Here is an 18,604-nt window from a genome sequence, read left to right on the forward strand (position 1 = left end):
AAAATATGTATTAGAATACATATTGGCCTAAACTGATTAATAAATTTGTTTTTTTTTTTCGGATATGTTTTATAGCAGAAAGTAAAAAATATACTTTTTTCACAATTGGCGGTCTGTTTTTGTTTATAGCGCAAAAAATAAAACCCGCAGAGGTGATCAAATACCACCAAAAGAAAGCTCTATTTGTGGGGAAAAAAAAAGAAAAAAGAAGGACATTGACGTTGTACCCAAACAAAATCACACGCCCGCTCATTTGTCAGTTAAATTAAAGCAGCGCCGTATTGCAAAAATGGCGAGATATATATATATATATATATATATATATATATATATATATATATATATATATATATATATATATATATATATATATATATATAAAATGCAAAGTGGTTGGAGGGAAGCTTCAGAATGGCAAAGAGGTTTTCATTACAAATTATCTGAGCAGACTGAAGTTCCCTTTTAAAGGAAGAATTCACATGATTGAGGAATGGATTTAGACAATAATTTGCTGATCCCGGAGTTCAGCTTTAAAAAATAGTTTTAATTGCAACCATGATCAGTGTGTCGTAGGTGCAGTGCACAGGCTACCATAGACTTCTCCTAGCCCCAGGTCTGTACTGAGATACAAACCCTACCATGATGGGGCTGAAGGAAGCAAACAATGCACTACAAGTGGACGTCACTACACTTGTGCTCCACTGAACTCTACAAAGTAGAAGCCTTCCATCTTGGGACTTGTAGTCTCCCATCCACAGATCCTTGTGAATGGATAATGCAGCCGCGTCGAATTCAGAAGAATTCAGGGCTCTATGGGGCAAAACAACCCACAGTAACTGGGAGGGCTGGGGCGCAAAGGCGGACTTAGCATTTAACAATTGCTACAGGCTAATGTGTAGCTAATCCAATAAGGAACCATTGGTGTGATTACTAAGCTCTCACAGTTATTTGCAGGCAATTTGAATAGTGCACCTGAGCTACTAACAACCATAGTCCTTTTTAAAGGGCCAAGTTCCTCTTATACATAAATTGGCCCATAAAAGACACGGTGATCCCCCCCCCCCCCCCCCCGCTTTTTTAAAATGCACTGTGCCGTTTGTAAGAACAAGGTTTAAAAAAGGGAAAGTTCACAAAAAAACAAAAAAAGGTGAACACTAAATATCCTGGCCACCCCTCAGGACCCCGGGGCCATGATGCCCTGTGCTGCCGCTGTTGAGGTCCTTACACCAAAAACACTGCAATACACAGCCCCGGAGCGAGCACCCAACATCATGCTCGCAAAGGCAAGTGCTCATTGGTCATTGTAGCTACGTGACTGTGCTGGCCAATCAGAAGCGCAGCTGAGGAGGCTTCTTCCAGTAAGGTATCCCAGAATAAAGAAGCTCTTTTCATTGGTCAGAATTGGTCACGCTGACCAATGAGCACTTGCCACTGCGAGCATTATGATGGTGCTCAACTCTGGAGTGTGCGGCGTACAGACCGCTTTTCCTGGCCGCACAGGACATCATGGCAACTATGTGCAGTGGGGCCTGGAGGGCTGGCCAGGATATTTAGTTCACCTTTTCATTTTGCGAGAAAAAGGTGAACTTTTCCTTTAATGCAAATGTCATACCTGTAGGCCTTTTTATCCATGAACCCGGGAGGCCAAAATACTCGCAATGTTTACATTCCTTTGTCTTGGCTTATTTACAAAACACAGCAGACGTCGGGTGCTCAGCCCCACAAGCGCGCTTTCCTACTAACAGCGCCCTCTCTTTCCCCTTATTCTAGCAATGCTAAGCCTGTGCTGGGATAGGGGGAGAGAGAGCGCAGCACACCGTGCATTTACCAGGCTTCATGGGTGACAGAATATTTTTCACAAACGGTACAGTGCATTGTATTTTTAACAGGTAAGCGTATTTAAATATACTGGGGGGGCCCCCTTGTCTGCAATGGGCCATTATATGTAAAAGGCGATCTTTATATAGGTTTTTTTTCAGACTGGAGTTCCTCCTTAAGATGTGCACCGCTGCAATCACTCCGTCAGCTGTTCCCACATGCGATTCGGCATAGATAAGGACCCGAGCCAACCCAGCGGCGGTGGTTCATCAAGTATGCCGAAACAGCTAACAGACACAGGCAAGTCAGCGTAGAATGGTTAAAATGACAGAAAATGTAAAGCACGGCTTCATTATCAACATTTTTACATCTATAAGTTAAACTTTTACAGACATAAAAAAAAAGAAAATTCTGTTTCCTAAAAGGGAGACAGTCTCCTAAGCACACATCACTTCCTGTCCAGTGTCCCTCATAAGAGAAAAGAGGGAACAACAAGTGGCACTTGGCTTTACAGCAAATATATCTTTTGCACAGAAATATGAAAATTAGACATTTGTAAATGGTGTAAATAGTTCTTTTGCATGAGGGCAACTTAAAGAAGAATTCAAGGTATAAAACTTATTTTTTTTTTACAAAGCTACATTGTTCCAGCATGTTCCAACGTAACCATGTCAATGCCATACCTGTGGTATCCCTGTAGGACATGGGTGCTCAACCTGTGTCTCGCCAGTTGTTGCAGAACTACATGTCCCACGATGCATTGCAAGACTCAGAGTTACAAACATAACTCCCAAAGGCAAAGGCATAATGAGACTTGTAGTTCCGTAAAAGCTGGAAAGCCACAGATTGAGCGCCCATGCTGTACAAGATGAAATTCACTGTAGGAGGCACCACCAGCCCAATGATCTGCACCAGTTTCCGGGAACGGGCGCCATTCAATAAAATACTAAAGCATTCTCTGATCGGACGAGGTGGAGGTCGTGAGATCACCGCCCTGGTGATCTCATGATCTCCACCTACTCCAGTCAGAAAATGCTTTCTATTGCATTGAGAAAATGCAACGCATTCTCCAAAAAGGCACTGGTGCTGAGTGGGTGACCTCCTGCGTTCAGAATGCAGAAGGGTAGCCGCTCAGCACTGGACCGGGAAGCAAGTGGAGATCGCCGGAGGAGCGCTTTTACTTTAGTGATTTCCATGCTTATGCAAGGTCTCCCCACTCCATCGCTGTAGTGGAGCATTAGCTTTGAGTATGGGGAAGCATAGGGTATCACCTATATGACCTACTTTGGCCCCAAGCGGCCAATCACTAGGTCTGGACTCTATCACAGCAGGGGCAGAGGTCATCCACTTGGGTAAGCTGTGGCACCAGAACTTAACCATGGCTGACTACTAAAGTGGGGGCAGTGAGGATGCATAGCTTGGAAAACAAACAGCAGGGGTCTAAAACCTTCTACACAAAGGGCCAGTTTACTGTCCTTTAGGGGGGCCCAAGCAGTGGCCAATGGGAGTAGAGAAGGTCCCAACGTCAGTGGGGGAAAAAATAATGCTCCATTGTTTGTTTCAGTGGGAGCAATTGTGCCTCATCATTGGTGTCAGTGGGAGCAATTGTGCCCCATCATTGGTGTCAGTGGGAGCAATTGTGCCCCATCATTGGTGTCAATGGGAGAAATTGTGCCCCGTCATTGGTGTCAATGGGAGAAATTGTGCCCCATCAATTGGTGTCAATGGGAGAAATTGTGCCCCATCATTGGGCACCATTGTTGGTGCCATTGGGAGAAATTGTGTCTTTTTCTTGGTGTCAGTGGGGGAAAATGATGCCCCCCTGTTGGCATCAGTGTATGAAATAGTGCCCCGAGGGCAGGATAAAAGCAAGAAAAGGGTCACATCTGGCCCTTGGGCCACAGTTTGGAGACAACTGCTCTAAAGGGATCCCACAGGTTTAGTATATACAGAGTTATATTGGTCCAAGCTAGAACCAATGTATCAATGTAAAAATAAAAAAGCCATACCTGGAATTCTTCTTTAAAGCTTGAAATCAAAAGGAGCGCTATAAGAAAACAAAAAAAAAAAAAAAAACAGGATCTACAAGTCAAGATTACCATGACTTCACATATAACCGACTTTCTAATACCTGCCAATAACCAGCAAATACAGCCACTAAAAATGTAAGGACTGTTATGTTTAGCACAAGAGAGGACGAGATATTAAAGTACAATTACCCGAAACCTAACTACACATTCAAGATTATAACCCAGCGAAGCACCACAATTGTTACACCCGCTTCCGCCCCGGCTTTAAGAGGATCTTTGCCCACACAGACGTTGGGATCTCATCATTTACATCCCGACAGATGGTGCAATGGAATTGCAGACCCGCCCCCAAGGAGCGGCATCAAACTGTCTGCCTGTGGGACCCTGCTGCATAGTATCCTCTATATATAGAGCAATGGCTTCAGCACTGCACAATCAACAACATCTATGTCCTACCATGACTTCCATGTTTGCTGGGACAAAGAACAGTAAAAAGGCGGCACTTCTGATAAATTGAAGTTGCGTTGTTCATATGACATTGGGTGCAGACATTGAGTCAGTTCTTTTTCTCAGATTGGATCACTATAAATGGTTCATGTATATTAAGAGGACCTTCAGAAATAGATATTTAGTATTAATTATGGCTCCTTTAAAGGGGACCTGTCAAAAATGTGTGTGTGGGGGGAGGCTGCTATTGCTTAATTGCAATCGCCAGGACCCCTCTCTGCCCGGCTATGGGAGATAAATTAAATGGCTAGAAGTTTTAGTTATGGGTGAACATATGACTAGTCCTCCCTCTCCCATGTGACAGTGCTGGTGCCCAGTGACTGGACCAAGGCTGTCACATTGGGTGGGGTGGGTGGGGAAAAACTCCTCTTTAGTACAGAAATGGTCTGAAGCCATTAGGGCAATTACAACCAATGTGTGTGTGTGGATATGGGGGGGGTTGTGCAAAACTGACATATGGTGGCCATGCATGGAGATGGCAGTCTGAGTAGAGGAAAGGTTGAAGAGGAGGTAGATGAAACTCAAGACAGGTACAGTCCTCCCTCCCCCATGTGACAGCGCTGGTGCCTAGTGATTGGACCAGGGCTGTCACATGGGAGTGGGTGGGGAAAAAGTCCTGTGTAAGCACTGAAAAGTCGCACACAGGGGATGTTTCCCAGAGCTTCAAGAGTGTGAATAGTAGAGTTGGGAAGGGGGTGTCCCAAAGACACCTTTTACTATGCTCTGCATTGATATAGGAAAGGACCATGCAAACTTTATCCCCGAATAAAGGAGATTTACTAAATTATAAAATAAAAAAAAAAAAAGTTGTCAAAGCTGGGAATTCTGGCTTGGTGATGCAGTGGGCAGGGGCCCCTAAAATGCGCCTTTAGTTGGGGTAATAATTTTATAAAAATAGTAGAAATCTAAACGCTAGAGTAATAGGATATCAGAAAATACAGGGAGTAATTCTATTTAAATGATTTGCGTCTCAGCTAGTGAAGAGCTCGGGATTCAAAGGACAGCTCAGAACGGCCTGCCTGGGTACAAGGATCAAACAGGACACAAGTTGGCACAGTTCATCAAATATCAATACCAGCACTTGGCAGAGACCCGTTTACGTGGTCTATGAAATCTGCCAAGTCATAGTGGGGGCTTATTGACAGAGAATACTAAACTTCAGTCATGTGGTCAAAATATTAGCAGGTAAAGTAGACTTAAAGTGGAAATGCAGGTCAACACATTTTAGAAGAGATAAAAAGGTATATGAAGAATGAGAATTTTTAAACGACAGACTAGTTTATAAAAAGGAGTCATTGATATAATTTACGAAAGTACGGGGGCAAGTCCTGTCACTATTTCTGACCTTAAAAAAGGGAGATAAAGGTCCTTTTATCTTTGTCATCACTTTGGTCCTTTTATGTTTGTCATCACTTTAGAACCCCCCCCCCCCCTACTGGAAATTGACGGGCTGGTGCATGAGAGCGTCCTGTTATAGTTACTCAGGAGATGGAAGACAGCGTGTTTCTTCTGATAGTATGGCAATAGTAAGACCCTAAAGGGGTGTCCCACCTCTGGTACTATGGTAGACCTAGCTGTACTGCAAATTTACATACAATGATCATTCTTCACAGCCTTGTCAACTTTCACATACACATTTGTCAACGACATTAGTAGCTACTAAACAGCCTGAACCCTAAAAAGGATGGAGTAACTCTTTCTATATATTCACGTACGTGGGGTATTGTGTGATTTTCATGCCTATGTTCTTTAACTTGGCAAATAAAAACCCAGGGCTGCATGACGTCTGAGCTTAGAAGAGGTGCTGCCATAAACATCCAATCAATTCTATCGCTATCTCTGTCAGTACTTCCCTAACAATCTGTCTTGTGTTCAGACTCTATGCAGTCCTCAGTTCTACCATGGAAGTTAGCAAGTGCTGTACCCTATATTCCTCAGTTCTTCCATGGAAGTTAGCAAGTGCTGTACCCTATATTCCTCAGTTCTTCCATGGAAGTTAGCAAGTGCTGTAGCCTATAATCCTCAGTTCTTCCATGAAAGTTAGCGAGCTGAGGGCTACAAACCTTATTCCTCGGCTCTCGCATGGAAGTTGGCGAGCTGAGGGCTACTGATCTTATTCCTCAGCTCTCCCATGGAGGTTAGCAAGCTGAGGGCTACAGACCTTATTCTTAGGTTCTACCATAAAAAATTAGCAATCTGAGGGCTACAGACTTTATACCCAAGCAACCCTATGGAAGTTAGCGAGCTGCCACAGATTTTATTCCTCAGCGTTCTAGCATAATTTTAAAAGCCAAGAAAGCCAAGGGCTAGATTGAATTCCTCTGCTCTCCCATGGATGTTGGCAAGCTTAGGGTTACAGACTTTTTTCCTTCGCTCTCCCAAGGATGTTAGTGAGCTGAGGCCTACAGACTTTATGTCTAAGCTCTCCCATGGAGGATAGCGAGCTGCGACAGATTTTATTCCTCAGCTTTTCTAGTAGAATTTATGAAGCCAAGAAAGCCAAGTGCTAGATTTAATTCCTCTGCTCTCCCGTGGAAGTTACCGACAGACTATGGGCCCCGTATCAAAATGTTTTAGTTCACATGAGACGAATTTTGCATTCCCGTACAAGTGTATAGGAACGCAAAACCTGCTTGAAGCAGTTCAAATTGCACCTGTCAATATATTCTGAATTATATCAGAGGCGTCTCATACCAATTATGCTGTTGACTCTCAAGATTTTTAAAACTTAAAAAGCAGTCTACCTTCAAAGAAAAACAATATGTTCCCGCTCTGCTGCGCGCACCGCCAAACTCCTTTTGAGGAAAGAAAGATGCTCAAATATCTTCAGTATCTGGACATATTGCCCCCTGTTGTGTGTTGTGGTTCCTTCTGTGGGCTCCTGAGTCCTGTAGTGACATACGTCCCAGAGGAGGAAACCATACAGCGCAGTGGGAGGAGCCATCATTTGAAACCCCCATGTGTGACACATATAAGTCTGAGGCTATTTAGTACTTCAACCCAGAGGAGTTCCACAGCATAGGCAGCAGGGCAGGTAAGCAGTCCTCAGTTCTACCATAGAAGTTAGTAAGCTGAGGGCTAAAGACGTTATTCCTTAGCTCTCCCATGGAAGTTAGCAACCTGAGGGCTGCAGACTATATTCCTCAGTTCTCCCATGGAAGTTAGCGAGCTGAGGGCTACAGACCTTATTCCTTGGCTCTCCCATGGAAGTTCGCTCTAAGCGCTGTTGACCTTATTCTTTGGCTCTCCCATACAAGTTAGCGAGCTGAGAGCTACAGACCTTATTTCTCAGCACGCCCATGGAAGTTAGCAACCTGAAGGCTGCAGACCTTATTCCCCGACTCTGCCATGGAAGTTAGCGAGCTGAGGGCTATATAGACCTTATTCCTTGGCTCTGCCATGGAAGTTAGCCAGCTGAGGGCTATAGACCTTAATACTTGACTCTACCATATAAGTTTTAGAGCTGATGGTTACATACTATATTCCTCGGTTCTCTCAAGGAAGTTGGCAAGCTGAGGGCTTCAGACCTTATTCCTTAGCTCTCCCATGGAAGTTAGCAACCTGCAGGGAGGACTGCTTTTAAAGTTTCAAAAACAGCAACAGAGTCAACACTTTTGTAGAAGTTACCGAGCCGAGTTCTACAAGTCGCTAAAGTCACCCCCTACCGTTAGTAAGTCTAAGGAATATAAATCTTTCCTGAGCCATTCCCACGAATACCATTTCTTTCAACTTTTACACTGATATTAGCACAACTGTTAAAAACATGCCAACGCATTTCACCTTCTGTTGCGGTCAACTGGCTACCACGAAAGCACTGCACAATGTAAGCACTATGCTTCTTATTTACAAAACAAGCAGCCCAAAACGACGACTCCACATACACGAACGCCTACCTAATGCACTTACCTACTCAGGAAACCCTGATGGAAACTGCTGCTAAGCATCCTCTTTTTGAGATCTAGTTATGGATGGACTTACAGTACCGGTGCTACTTATCAACTGCGAGTTTTATTAATTTGTTGCCGGTTTCTAAAAAAAGAAAAAAAAAAAAAAAAAAGAAGAAAAACGTAAAGGAAAGGAAAGAGCCTCTTCCCTTCACTGCGGTCAGTACAGAGGTATTTAAAAATATATTTCTTCTTTCAGCGTCTCAGGGGTTGAGTGTCAGTCAGTGCCATGATTATGGAGATAAGAAGGAAACTAGCGATGGAAAATGTGCTACATCCCAGGACCCGGATTGCCTGCAGGATCAAACATGCACTTTAGGCTTTTCTTACAAAATCGAAAAGATTTGAAAATTTAAAACATTCTAAATAATAATAATAATTCGACAGCAAAAAAAAGCAAAAAAAAAAAAAGCACTGTTCTTCCTTCATATCTGTATTAGGTGTCTCCACAGGCAGCAGACTCATGTTGATACAACAAATGTTTATCACTGATGCGTTTCCATAGTGCAAGACGGTGTACAATCTCTTCTCTGGCCCATGTGATGGACACACGAAGCTCAGCAAAAGGTGATGGGTCACCTGGGACATCAGCAAAACAGAAAAAAAAAAAAATAAAAACACAGAAAAAAAATAATATAATGTATGGTGTCAGCTGCTCCAGGAAGCAGGCGGGCCTCAAGGCTTTGGGCCCAGCCCGATCCTCCTTAGTGTCACGGAGTGTGAGTCTGTGGATTAGAGTCTTATGGAGTTTTATAGCACAATCTTGTCTTGTGCTGGTTAGTCAGTTACTTCCAGGTGAGTCTTTGACATATTTGGCTAATGGCTTTAGTTTTCACTTTTTTCTTTTTTAAAAGGTTGGCAACTGGTTAAAGAGTGGCGGGAGCTGGCCGGACGTTATTTGACCTTCTGGGCCCATTTTAAGTCGTCTGACCGCGGTTTCTCCCCCGTGACGCCATGGATGAAGTCTTCGAGCCGTCGCCAGAATCCAATCTTTTCTAGTGGGTAGTTCAGCCAACCTTGACCGGAGATATAAAAGAAAGAAGGATTAGACTCTGATAAGACCAGTATATTGCTGCTTACAAATCTTAGGTACAGTCTCCTTTTGATTAATGGGGATTTTAAAAAGGTGCTGCATCGAAAGACCAGACTTGGCAATTAAAATCGATAACATTACAAATCCATATTAAAAACCATAATGAGTTACATAAAGACAATATTTATCATCCTCCGCAGTTGATATGATGGTATAATCAAGGTGTATGCCTTTTCTTCTACATGTTTCGCAGTATGGCTTCTTCAGGAAGGATGCATATAGGATGCTAACAAAAATACAAATATATACTAGTGAGATACAAAACCTTATTGAATTGAGGTAAATGGGGAGACAACGAAAACCCACCCGCACATAGACCATCCACCCTATAACCAGATTCATCCTATCCTGCACCTCTGGTTGGCTCCTGGTGAAGCCTATTCCATCTTTGTGGCGCCTTTCTGGTGTTATTCTGGATGTAGGGTGGATTTTGTTGTCCCCCATTTGATGCATTTACCTCAATTCAATAAGGTTTTGTATCTTACTAGTATATATTTCTATTTTTGTTAGCATCCTATATGCACAATTCCTGAAGAAGCCATAAGGTGAAACATGTAGAAGAAAATGCATAGAGGACCTTGATTATACCATCATATCAATTACAGAGGGTGATAACAAATATGTTCTTTATGTAACTCATTATGGATTTGAATATGGATTTGTAATAAACGTTATTGATTTTAACTGCCATGTCTGGTCTATCGATTTATAACTGGGTACTGACATTTATAGGTAAAGTTGATCCAGGGAAAATTAGATTGCCTCTCGGGTGATCAGGAAGGAATTTTTTTCCCTGCTGTAGCAAACTGGATAGTGCTTCGCTGGGGTTTTTTGCCTTCCTTTGGATCAACTGTGGGTATAGAACTGTGTATATGGGATTGTATGATTTTTATTTTTTTTTTTTATTGGTTAAACTAGATAGACTTGTGTCTTTTTTCAACTTAACTATGATGTAGCACCTTTAAAATCACTATCCTTTCCAATGTTTATGTATCAATTTTCGGGATTTGTGGTGCTGTTAGAATCCCTTCCTTTCAGCTACACATACATTTTTATATTCTTTTGATTAATCAGCAACTAAATAAAAAAGAGGGACTACATCAGAAACAGCCCGTCATAAAACCCCAGACTGACACCCGGTGCCTATGCCTGTCCTCAGCACAATATTATGCCAAAAGCACAGTTTACCTAACCTGTCTTTATCATGGTTCATACCACTATGGCTTTAGCATGCTAGGGAGCAGTTAAAATTAAAACTCATGCGTCGCCATTAGAGGGATATAGGCATCAAAATTTACTTTCATGACAAGGGTTGTAAGTGATGTGATGTTTTTTGCGCATATAGCTTAGCAGAGTTCTCTTTTAGGCCCCTTTCACACAAAGCGGACTCCATTTGGATTAGTAGGGGATCTGTCCGCTGATCACAGAAGAGCAGGGGGATGACAGAGTTTATGCATAGCGAACATATCAACGGAGCCAGCTCTGCTCCATGGAAGGGCAGGACTCTGCTGTCAGTTTACACCCTACTGCCCTCTTATTCGACCCGCTAGACCAGCCTTTCTCAACACAGAGGAACCCTTGAAATAGTTCTCTGGTCTCAGGGAACCCCTGCTAAAAATTAGAAATCTACAACTCATGATACATTAGTGTGATAGTCAGTGGGAAGAATGGTCCTTACACTTGTGGTCATTGGGAAGAATTACCTCCTTACAGATAGTTAAAAAAGATCAACGGTATCAGTGGGAACTTATCTGAGAGGCAGAAATTGCCCAATGCTGAAGTAACCCCTAGCAACTTCCAGACATGGCACACGCTCAGGAAGAAATGGCACGAAGTTCCCTTTCTTCAAGGTAAATATCTCCTAAATGGCACACGTTTAGGAGATATTTCTACTACCTATAGGTAAGCCTTATTTCAGGCTTACCTATGGGTAAAAGTGACAATCGGGGGTATACAACCACTTTAAAGCTGATGTTTATTTAAAGTAGGATTGCAGACTAAACCTAATTAGCCGTAAAGGGGTTGTAAGGGCAGGAATTTTTTTTTTTTTTTTTGTACCTTACTTTTTTACTCTTCTGCATGAAGCTTCCCCATTCCCAGCCCCCCCTAAATACATACTTAAGCCCAATCTCTCTCCCTCCTCATTGGAGCATGCTACATTCAGGAGTTGACATCAGCTGCTGCAAGTGTAAAAGTGTTATGCCACTCGCCCACCCCTTCCACCCACCTCCTCCATTCCTAGATCTCATAGAGTATAGAGTGCAAAGCATTCTATAAAAGGGAGAATGGCAAATTCTATGAATAAAGGTGATGGATGGAAGGGGTGAGTGAGTGGTGCCACCCTTATACACCTACAGCAACTGTGTTCACCACCACAGCTCCAGAAGATCAGCACTGTGGAGAGTCCCTGGCAGCAGTGGGGAGATTTCTACACTATGCAGCAGCCAGCCACTTTATTACAGGTAAGTTAGCCGCAGGCCATGGTGTTTGACACCGCCACTCAACATTTTGTAATTTTACTTCCCGTTTGAGAAATACAATGAACATTATCTCTAGGTCCCGGCCCTGTGTGGATGCGGAGATCTCTCACCTGTCGTTATACAGAAGTAGGTTTCGTGCGGAGACACGTGGTGGATGCGGTGGTGTTTGCGGGGTAAGATGATGTGCCAGTCTTGGAGGAAGACCACCCAGGAAGGAAGACCAAAGTAGGTGTGAGACCACTTGTGAATCTGGTTGGTCAGTGTGACAAACATGGCCAAAGCGAATATAAAGCAATCGGTGGCGTAGGACTTGTAGAGGAGATCTGTGAGGGAAGAGACGGGTTACACATTGTACACACAGAGCAATAAGCAATATTGCAATATTTATTACAGGTACTTTGTGTGTGTATGAGATATATATATATATATATATATAGATATATATATATATATATATATATATATATATATATATATACACACACATATACACACATACACACATACATACATATATACATACATACATATACATACACACACACACACAGTGCTGCCGAAAGTATTGGGACACCTGCCTTTACACGCACATGAACTTTTGAACCTTAATGACATCCCAGTCGTAGTTCATAGGGTTCAATATTGAGTTGGCCCACCCTTTGCCGCTATAACAGCTTCAACTCTTCTGGGAAGACTGTCCACAAGGTTTAGGAGTGTGTCTATGGGAATGTTTGATAATTCTTCCAGAAGCGCATTTTTGAGGTCAGGCACCGATGTGGACAAGAAGGTCTGGCTCTCAGTCTCTGCTCTAATTCATCCCAAAGGCGTTTTATCCGGTTGAGGTCAGGACTGGTTGAGGACTGGTTGAGGTGCAGGCCAGTCAAGTTCTCCCACCTCAAACTCCCTCATCCATGTCTTTATGGACCTTGTTTTGTGAGCATTCATGTTGAAACAGGAAGGGGCCATCCCTAAACTGTTCCCACAAAGTTGGGAGCATGAAATTGTCCAAAATGTCTTGGTATGCTGACGCCTTAAGAGTTCCCTTCACTTGAACTAAGGGGCCAAGCCCAAACCCTGAAAAACAACCCCACACCATAATCCCCTCTCCACCAAATGATTTGGACCAGTGAACAAAACAAGGTCCATAAAGACATGGATGAGCGAGTTTGGAGTGGAGGAACTTGACTGGCCTGCACCGAGTTTTTACTGAGGGCTTTGTTCCAAGGTGAGTATTTCACAGATCCATACTGGTACATTATGCCATTGCCTTGCAGGTTTTTATTTTTTTATTTTGGAACATCCGCAGTTTACAACCGCTTTAACCTAGCATGTTTTTGGAGTGTGGAGAGAAACCGGAGTACCCGGAGGAAACCCACACAGGCACAGGGAGAACATGCCAACTCCAGGCAGGTAGCTCAGCCTCCTTGTGATGGGAATACCAGTGTGCTTAGAGGTGGAGAATACAACACCAAAAGTTTTTTGTCTTCATTTCTGGATATGGGGAGGGGTTTAAGTCCCTGTTACTACAGTCTGAGGCTTCTTAGAGGTGAATTTGCCATACTTCCTGTCCCGGTGGCAACACTGTCACCCAACACAGGAAGTCAGGGGAGATCCCCAATGGGGACACAGACAGCAGCATGAGAAGCTGAGGGCGTTCTAGTCTTCCCGTGCTCTCATTGGCATCTCTGCCCCTACTGGAAATTTTGCCTCACTTCCAATACTGGCCAGTAATGTTTTCACCGGGAAAGCAATCTCCTTAGCAAAGCCCCACACAAAAAAAAAAAAAAAAAAAAAAAAGAAGAGAAACTCATATCTGGAGAAAGACTTTGAACTATAAAAATAAAATTGGCTGGCAAAACCGAAACTTGGAGCATGGATGCAGATGACCTAGGGGCAGCTGGAATATGTATATCCTCTCCAATTAGAATACACCATTCTGGAATGTATACACATGGTTTAGAAACCCAAGATAGACATTCACAGCATTCCACATCAGGCATTCCAGGCATCTCTCCGAGGCGCACAACACTCCGAAAGAATGTCTGGGTGTAGGAGCCTCTGGATAGCAGATCCTACATGGACACCATGAAGAATCAATCGTAACTTTCTGTTGGGATGAGAAGACTTGTAAATCATGGGGCCCTGTACAGCCTTCCTGATGGTACAGATGGTTGACAAGTTTCATACAAACAAGCTGTGCTTAATCATAAGCACAGCGCAGCTTCTTTGTGTGAAGCACTTTGGGACATTTCAATAAAAAGGATTCGGAACCAGCCGTGTTGAGCAGCCATTTCTTTTTCCCCAGTATATGCTGGAGGCGAGCAAGGGCGAGAGTCTAACAGGCATAATTGTCTCACCTGGAGCGGCATGTCTTCTGTTTTTCATGAACAGTACCTTTAACTATATCCACCTACACACCAAAAATGAAATTAAAAAAAAGTCCCTCCTCTACTCCCACCCCCTGGGCCTCTCTGTTGACCTGATGGGGCCCAGGAAAAAGTTATTTGAGCACTGGTAAGCAAGTAAGATGGGGGCGCGGTCTAGTAAAATCTATTTATTACTTTAGGCAGAAATGAACAATAAACTGCCGCCCCCCGTTTAGCTGATGGAGCCTGGGCCCGGTACAACAGGACCGGTTGTACTGCCTTAACAGTAGCCCTCTAGGGCTTGACTTTAAAGCAACTCAGCTGCCCTACCTTTACCAGCTCACTCACTCAAGCTCTATTGAGTCTAAAACACAAAAAACAAACTATAAAAAAAGTTCTGTCCCGCTGGTATAGGGTGCCAGCAGACTTGGCGCGTATCCACCCTTCTGTATCAGACTTATGCTGGCGAGATTGTGGACACCGAGGCACACTTCTACACATATGGTGGGAGTGCCCCAGGCTCAAGCCCTATTGGGAGGACATTAGATCCCAAATAAAAGACATCCTAGGCCTGGATATCCCTCTATCCCTGGTCCACTTCCTCCTACATGTCCCTCAGATCCCGATTAGTCGATATAAGAAAAGCGCACTGCCCCATTTGTTGAATGTGGCCAGACGCTTACTTCCAATTTATTGGAAGCAGCCACGAATTCCTACATGGGAGGAATGGATTGGCAAGGTGAATGACATTCAGGAGGCAGAGGACTGGATAGGGACCTGTAGAGGTTCTCGTGAACGCTTCAACGATATATGGGCACCCTGGATGGACTATGCGGCCAACCCAGTGCACGTATCCTCCAGTCTGGACTTAGCACTGGACTTAGGGGCTAGAGATACTCTTGGGAGATAGCCTTCCCCATTCCCACAGGAGGTTGTCCAGCCTCGGTGCGGCTCACTCGATGCAGATCTGAAGATTCCACATAAGAATACAGGTATGCTCCGGTCTTTTCTTTTCCCTAATCTCTCCTCTTCTCTTTTCTACCCCCCTCCTTATTCTTTGTAACAATGTAAACTCTTCTTGTTATGTGGGTTCAGATCTCCACTTCACTCACATTGTAATAACTGGACTTATGGCTCTAGTGCCTTGCTGCTGGAAGGGAGGCCTCCCTACCAGGGGATGGCATCGCTTTTCCCTTTCGGCACCAGATGTTTGCCACGGGCACTCCTGACCCGGATGGTGTGCTGGAAGAGGTTAGCTGGAGGTTAATTTGGCCCCCCTTTCCCGGTGTCACTGCCAATAGGATGCCCTATATCCTTTCTAGACTTTCCAGCAACATGAGGGGGCTTCTCTTCATCCCTTTACTTTATTCCCTTGCTTGTTTGTATGTACCTTTTTATCTTTTTGATACATGCCTATTTTGGTTTAGTCCTTGACTATCTGAAATGGTTTGCTTTACACATGTTAATTTTGTCCTAAATAAAGATTTTACAAAAAAAAAAAAAAAAAAGACAAACCATGTCAGGCAAGACATAGTACAGCAGCTCCATTGACTTTAGTATTGCCCGCAGTAACATTTTAGGTGATTACTTGGTGATTTTTACATCAAAAACAGATTTGGACGGCCATATTTTTAGTTCTGTATTTGACCCCCCATTGGTGAAAATTTTCCCCTCGCTTTCTGTCTGACCCTTGTACAAAAAAATGGGGGTGGGGTGACTGCCAACAAAATAGAAAGGAAGAGGTTTTAACCTTTCCCATTATATGAACAACGTGTCCCCATTGAAGAGCTTTACAATAACTATGTTAATGTTGAGCCATGGTGGATCATTCGGTCAATACCATCCTCATTAAGGACTTGAAGTGATTCTAAAGGCTGAAGGCTTTTTTACCTTCATGCATTCTATGCATGAAAGTAAAATAAATTCAGTATGCGAACCCCTCCCAGTATCCCCTGACCCCCCCCCCCCCCAATTCTTACCCGAGTCCGTTCTCGATCTAGCGATGTGCACGAGAGCAGCTGCTCTCCCGGCTCTCTGCCTCCTCATTGGCTCAGAGACAGCAGAGGGGGCAATTAGTGCCCGCTGCTGTCAATCACAGCCAGTGAGAAGGGAAGCAGGGGGGCGGGGCGGGCACAGCTCCATTCTGTGTGTCTTATGAACACACAGAGCAAGGCTTGGAAGCAAACGCACACGTGCCCCCACAGCAAGGAGCCAGGAGCGCCAACACGTGACACAAGAAGAGGAGGATCTGGGCTGCTCTGTGCAAAACCATTACACAGAGCAGGTAAGAATAACATGATTGTTATTTAGAAAAAAAAAAATACCTTTAACCACTTCAGCCCCAGAAGGATTTACCCCCTTAATGACCAGGCCATTTTTTGCGATACGGCACTGTCGCTTTAACTGACAATTGCGCGATCGTGCGACGTTGTACACAAACAAAATTGATGTCCCTTTTTTCCCCACAAAGAGAGATTTCTTTTGGTGGTATTTGATTACGTCTGCGATTTTTATGTTTTGCGCTATGAACAAAAAAAAAAAAAAAAAAAAAAAAAAAAGAAGGAGCGACAATTTTGAAAAAAAAAAACAAACACAAAATATTTTTAACTTTTTGATATAATAAATATCAAAAAAAAAAAACAAAAAAAACAAAAAACTATATTCTTCGTCAGTTTAGGCCAATATATATTCTACATTTTTTTTTACCAAAAATATCACAATAAGCGTATATTGATAGGTTTGCGCAAAAGTTATAGCGTCTACAAAATAGAGGATAGATTTATGGCATATTTTTTCTTTTACTAGTAATGTCGGCAATCTGCAATTTTTAGCGGGACTGCGACATTGCGGCAGACAGGCCGGACAGTTTTGACACGTTTATGGGACCATTGACATTTATACAGCGATCAGTGATATAAAAATGCACAGATTACTGTATAAATGTCACTGGCAGGGAAGGGGTTAACAAGGGGCAATCAAAGGGTTAAATGTGTTCCCTGGGAGATGTTTCTAACTGTGGGGGGAGGGGACTGACTGGGGGAGGAAAGAGATCGCTGTTGCTAACCACTAGGAACAGTAGATCTGTCTTCTCTCCTTCTGTCAGAACGGGGATCTGTCTGTTTACATTAAAAGATCCCTGTTCTGGCTCTCTTTCCCGCGATCGCGCATCGGGTCCCCCGTCTTGCAGCGGGCACGCCTGCTATGGCCCTTAAGAGTAGCTCCCCTACAGGTACGGTGATTCACGGGAACGTGCTGACCTGCCGTCGTATAATGACAGCGGCTGGTCGGCAAGTGGTTAAAATCACTTTTTGCTCAATTTCCTTTGTATACACAGAGCTGAAAAAAATATTTATTAAATTTGCCTTTTCTACATCCCCAGAATCAAACTCTAAATGATCTAGCAAAGGGCCTACATGCTCAGACGTGACCTTTTTACTGTTAATATATTTGAAGAATTTTTTTTTGGGGGGGGGGGGGGGGGGTGAAATACTCTTTTTGCCACCAGTCATTAGTTTTCAGTTTTTGCAGGATTGAGTTCCTTTTCACAAATTGTTGTTATATTATTTATATCTTCGTTTTAAATGATGATAGTGTTCCTTCATTTTATTTAAATGCGCTTTTAATATTTATAGCTTTTTTAACTCTAGCCTTTTAAACTTAATCGCCCATAAGACTTTGCGGTGTGTTTCTATATAGCCCTCAGCCCTGGTAGATTTGCTTTCTTTAACCACTTGCTGACCGTTTAACTTACATAAACAACAGCAAGGTGGCTCTGCTGCACGGGATCTACCTAGTACGCGATCCTGCCTCTTCCAGGTCTGGGTCGGCCCGCTTCCACTGTGATTACATGCCGGGTTTGGCTGACTCGATGTCCGCCGGCACCTGCCGATGCTTCAGTACAGAGGTGGAATGGCGATCTGCCTATATAAACAAGGCAGATTGCTGTTCTGTCAGTACAGAAGACATGGATCCTGTGTACCTGCAAAGCAGGAACACCGATCCATGCCTTCCACTAGTAAAAGCACCTCCCCCACTACACTGAAACACCAGCTAGGTACACAGTTAACCCTTTGATCACCCCTGATGTTAACCCCTTCCTAGCCAGTGTCATTAGTACAGTGATAGTGCATTTTTTTTTAGCACCGATCACTGTATTAGTGTCCAATTAGTGAAAATCCTAAATCCCTGCCAGACTTTACCCTCTACAAATCTGCCCTTCTCAAATACAACTCCTGCCTCCACACTGCTAAACAAACCTATTACAACACTCATCAAAACCCTCTCATCCAAACCCTTTTCTACCGTTAATTCCTTACTTCACCCTCCACTGCCCTCACCCACCAACTTGCTTACCGCTCAACAGATT

General features: G+C 43.5%; 1 protein-coding gene across 1 annotated transcript in view; it reads right to left on the reverse strand.

Moving 5' to 3' along the window:
- Window positions 1–303: 303 nt before the first annotated feature.
- The window catches only part of PEDS1 (plasmanylethanolamine desaturase 1), a 73,067-nt gene continuing 54,766 nt past the window's right edge, over window positions 304–18,604 (reverse strand). Inside the window, 2 exon segments of the mRNA XM_073607272.1 lie at window positions 304–9,315; window positions 11,983–12,195. Coding sequence (XP_073463373.1) covers window positions 9,194–9,315; window positions 11,983–12,195 — 335 coding nt within the window. The 3' untranslated portion in view covers window positions 304–9,193.

The sequence above is a fragment of the Aquarana catesbeiana genome, linkage group LG12 (genome assembly GCF_042186555.1).
Source record: "Aquarana catesbeiana isolate 2022-GZ linkage group LG12, ASM4218655v1, whole genome shotgun sequence".
NCBI classification, from domain to species: Eukaryota; Metazoa; Chordata; class Amphibia; order Anura; family Ranidae; genus Aquarana; species Aquarana catesbeiana.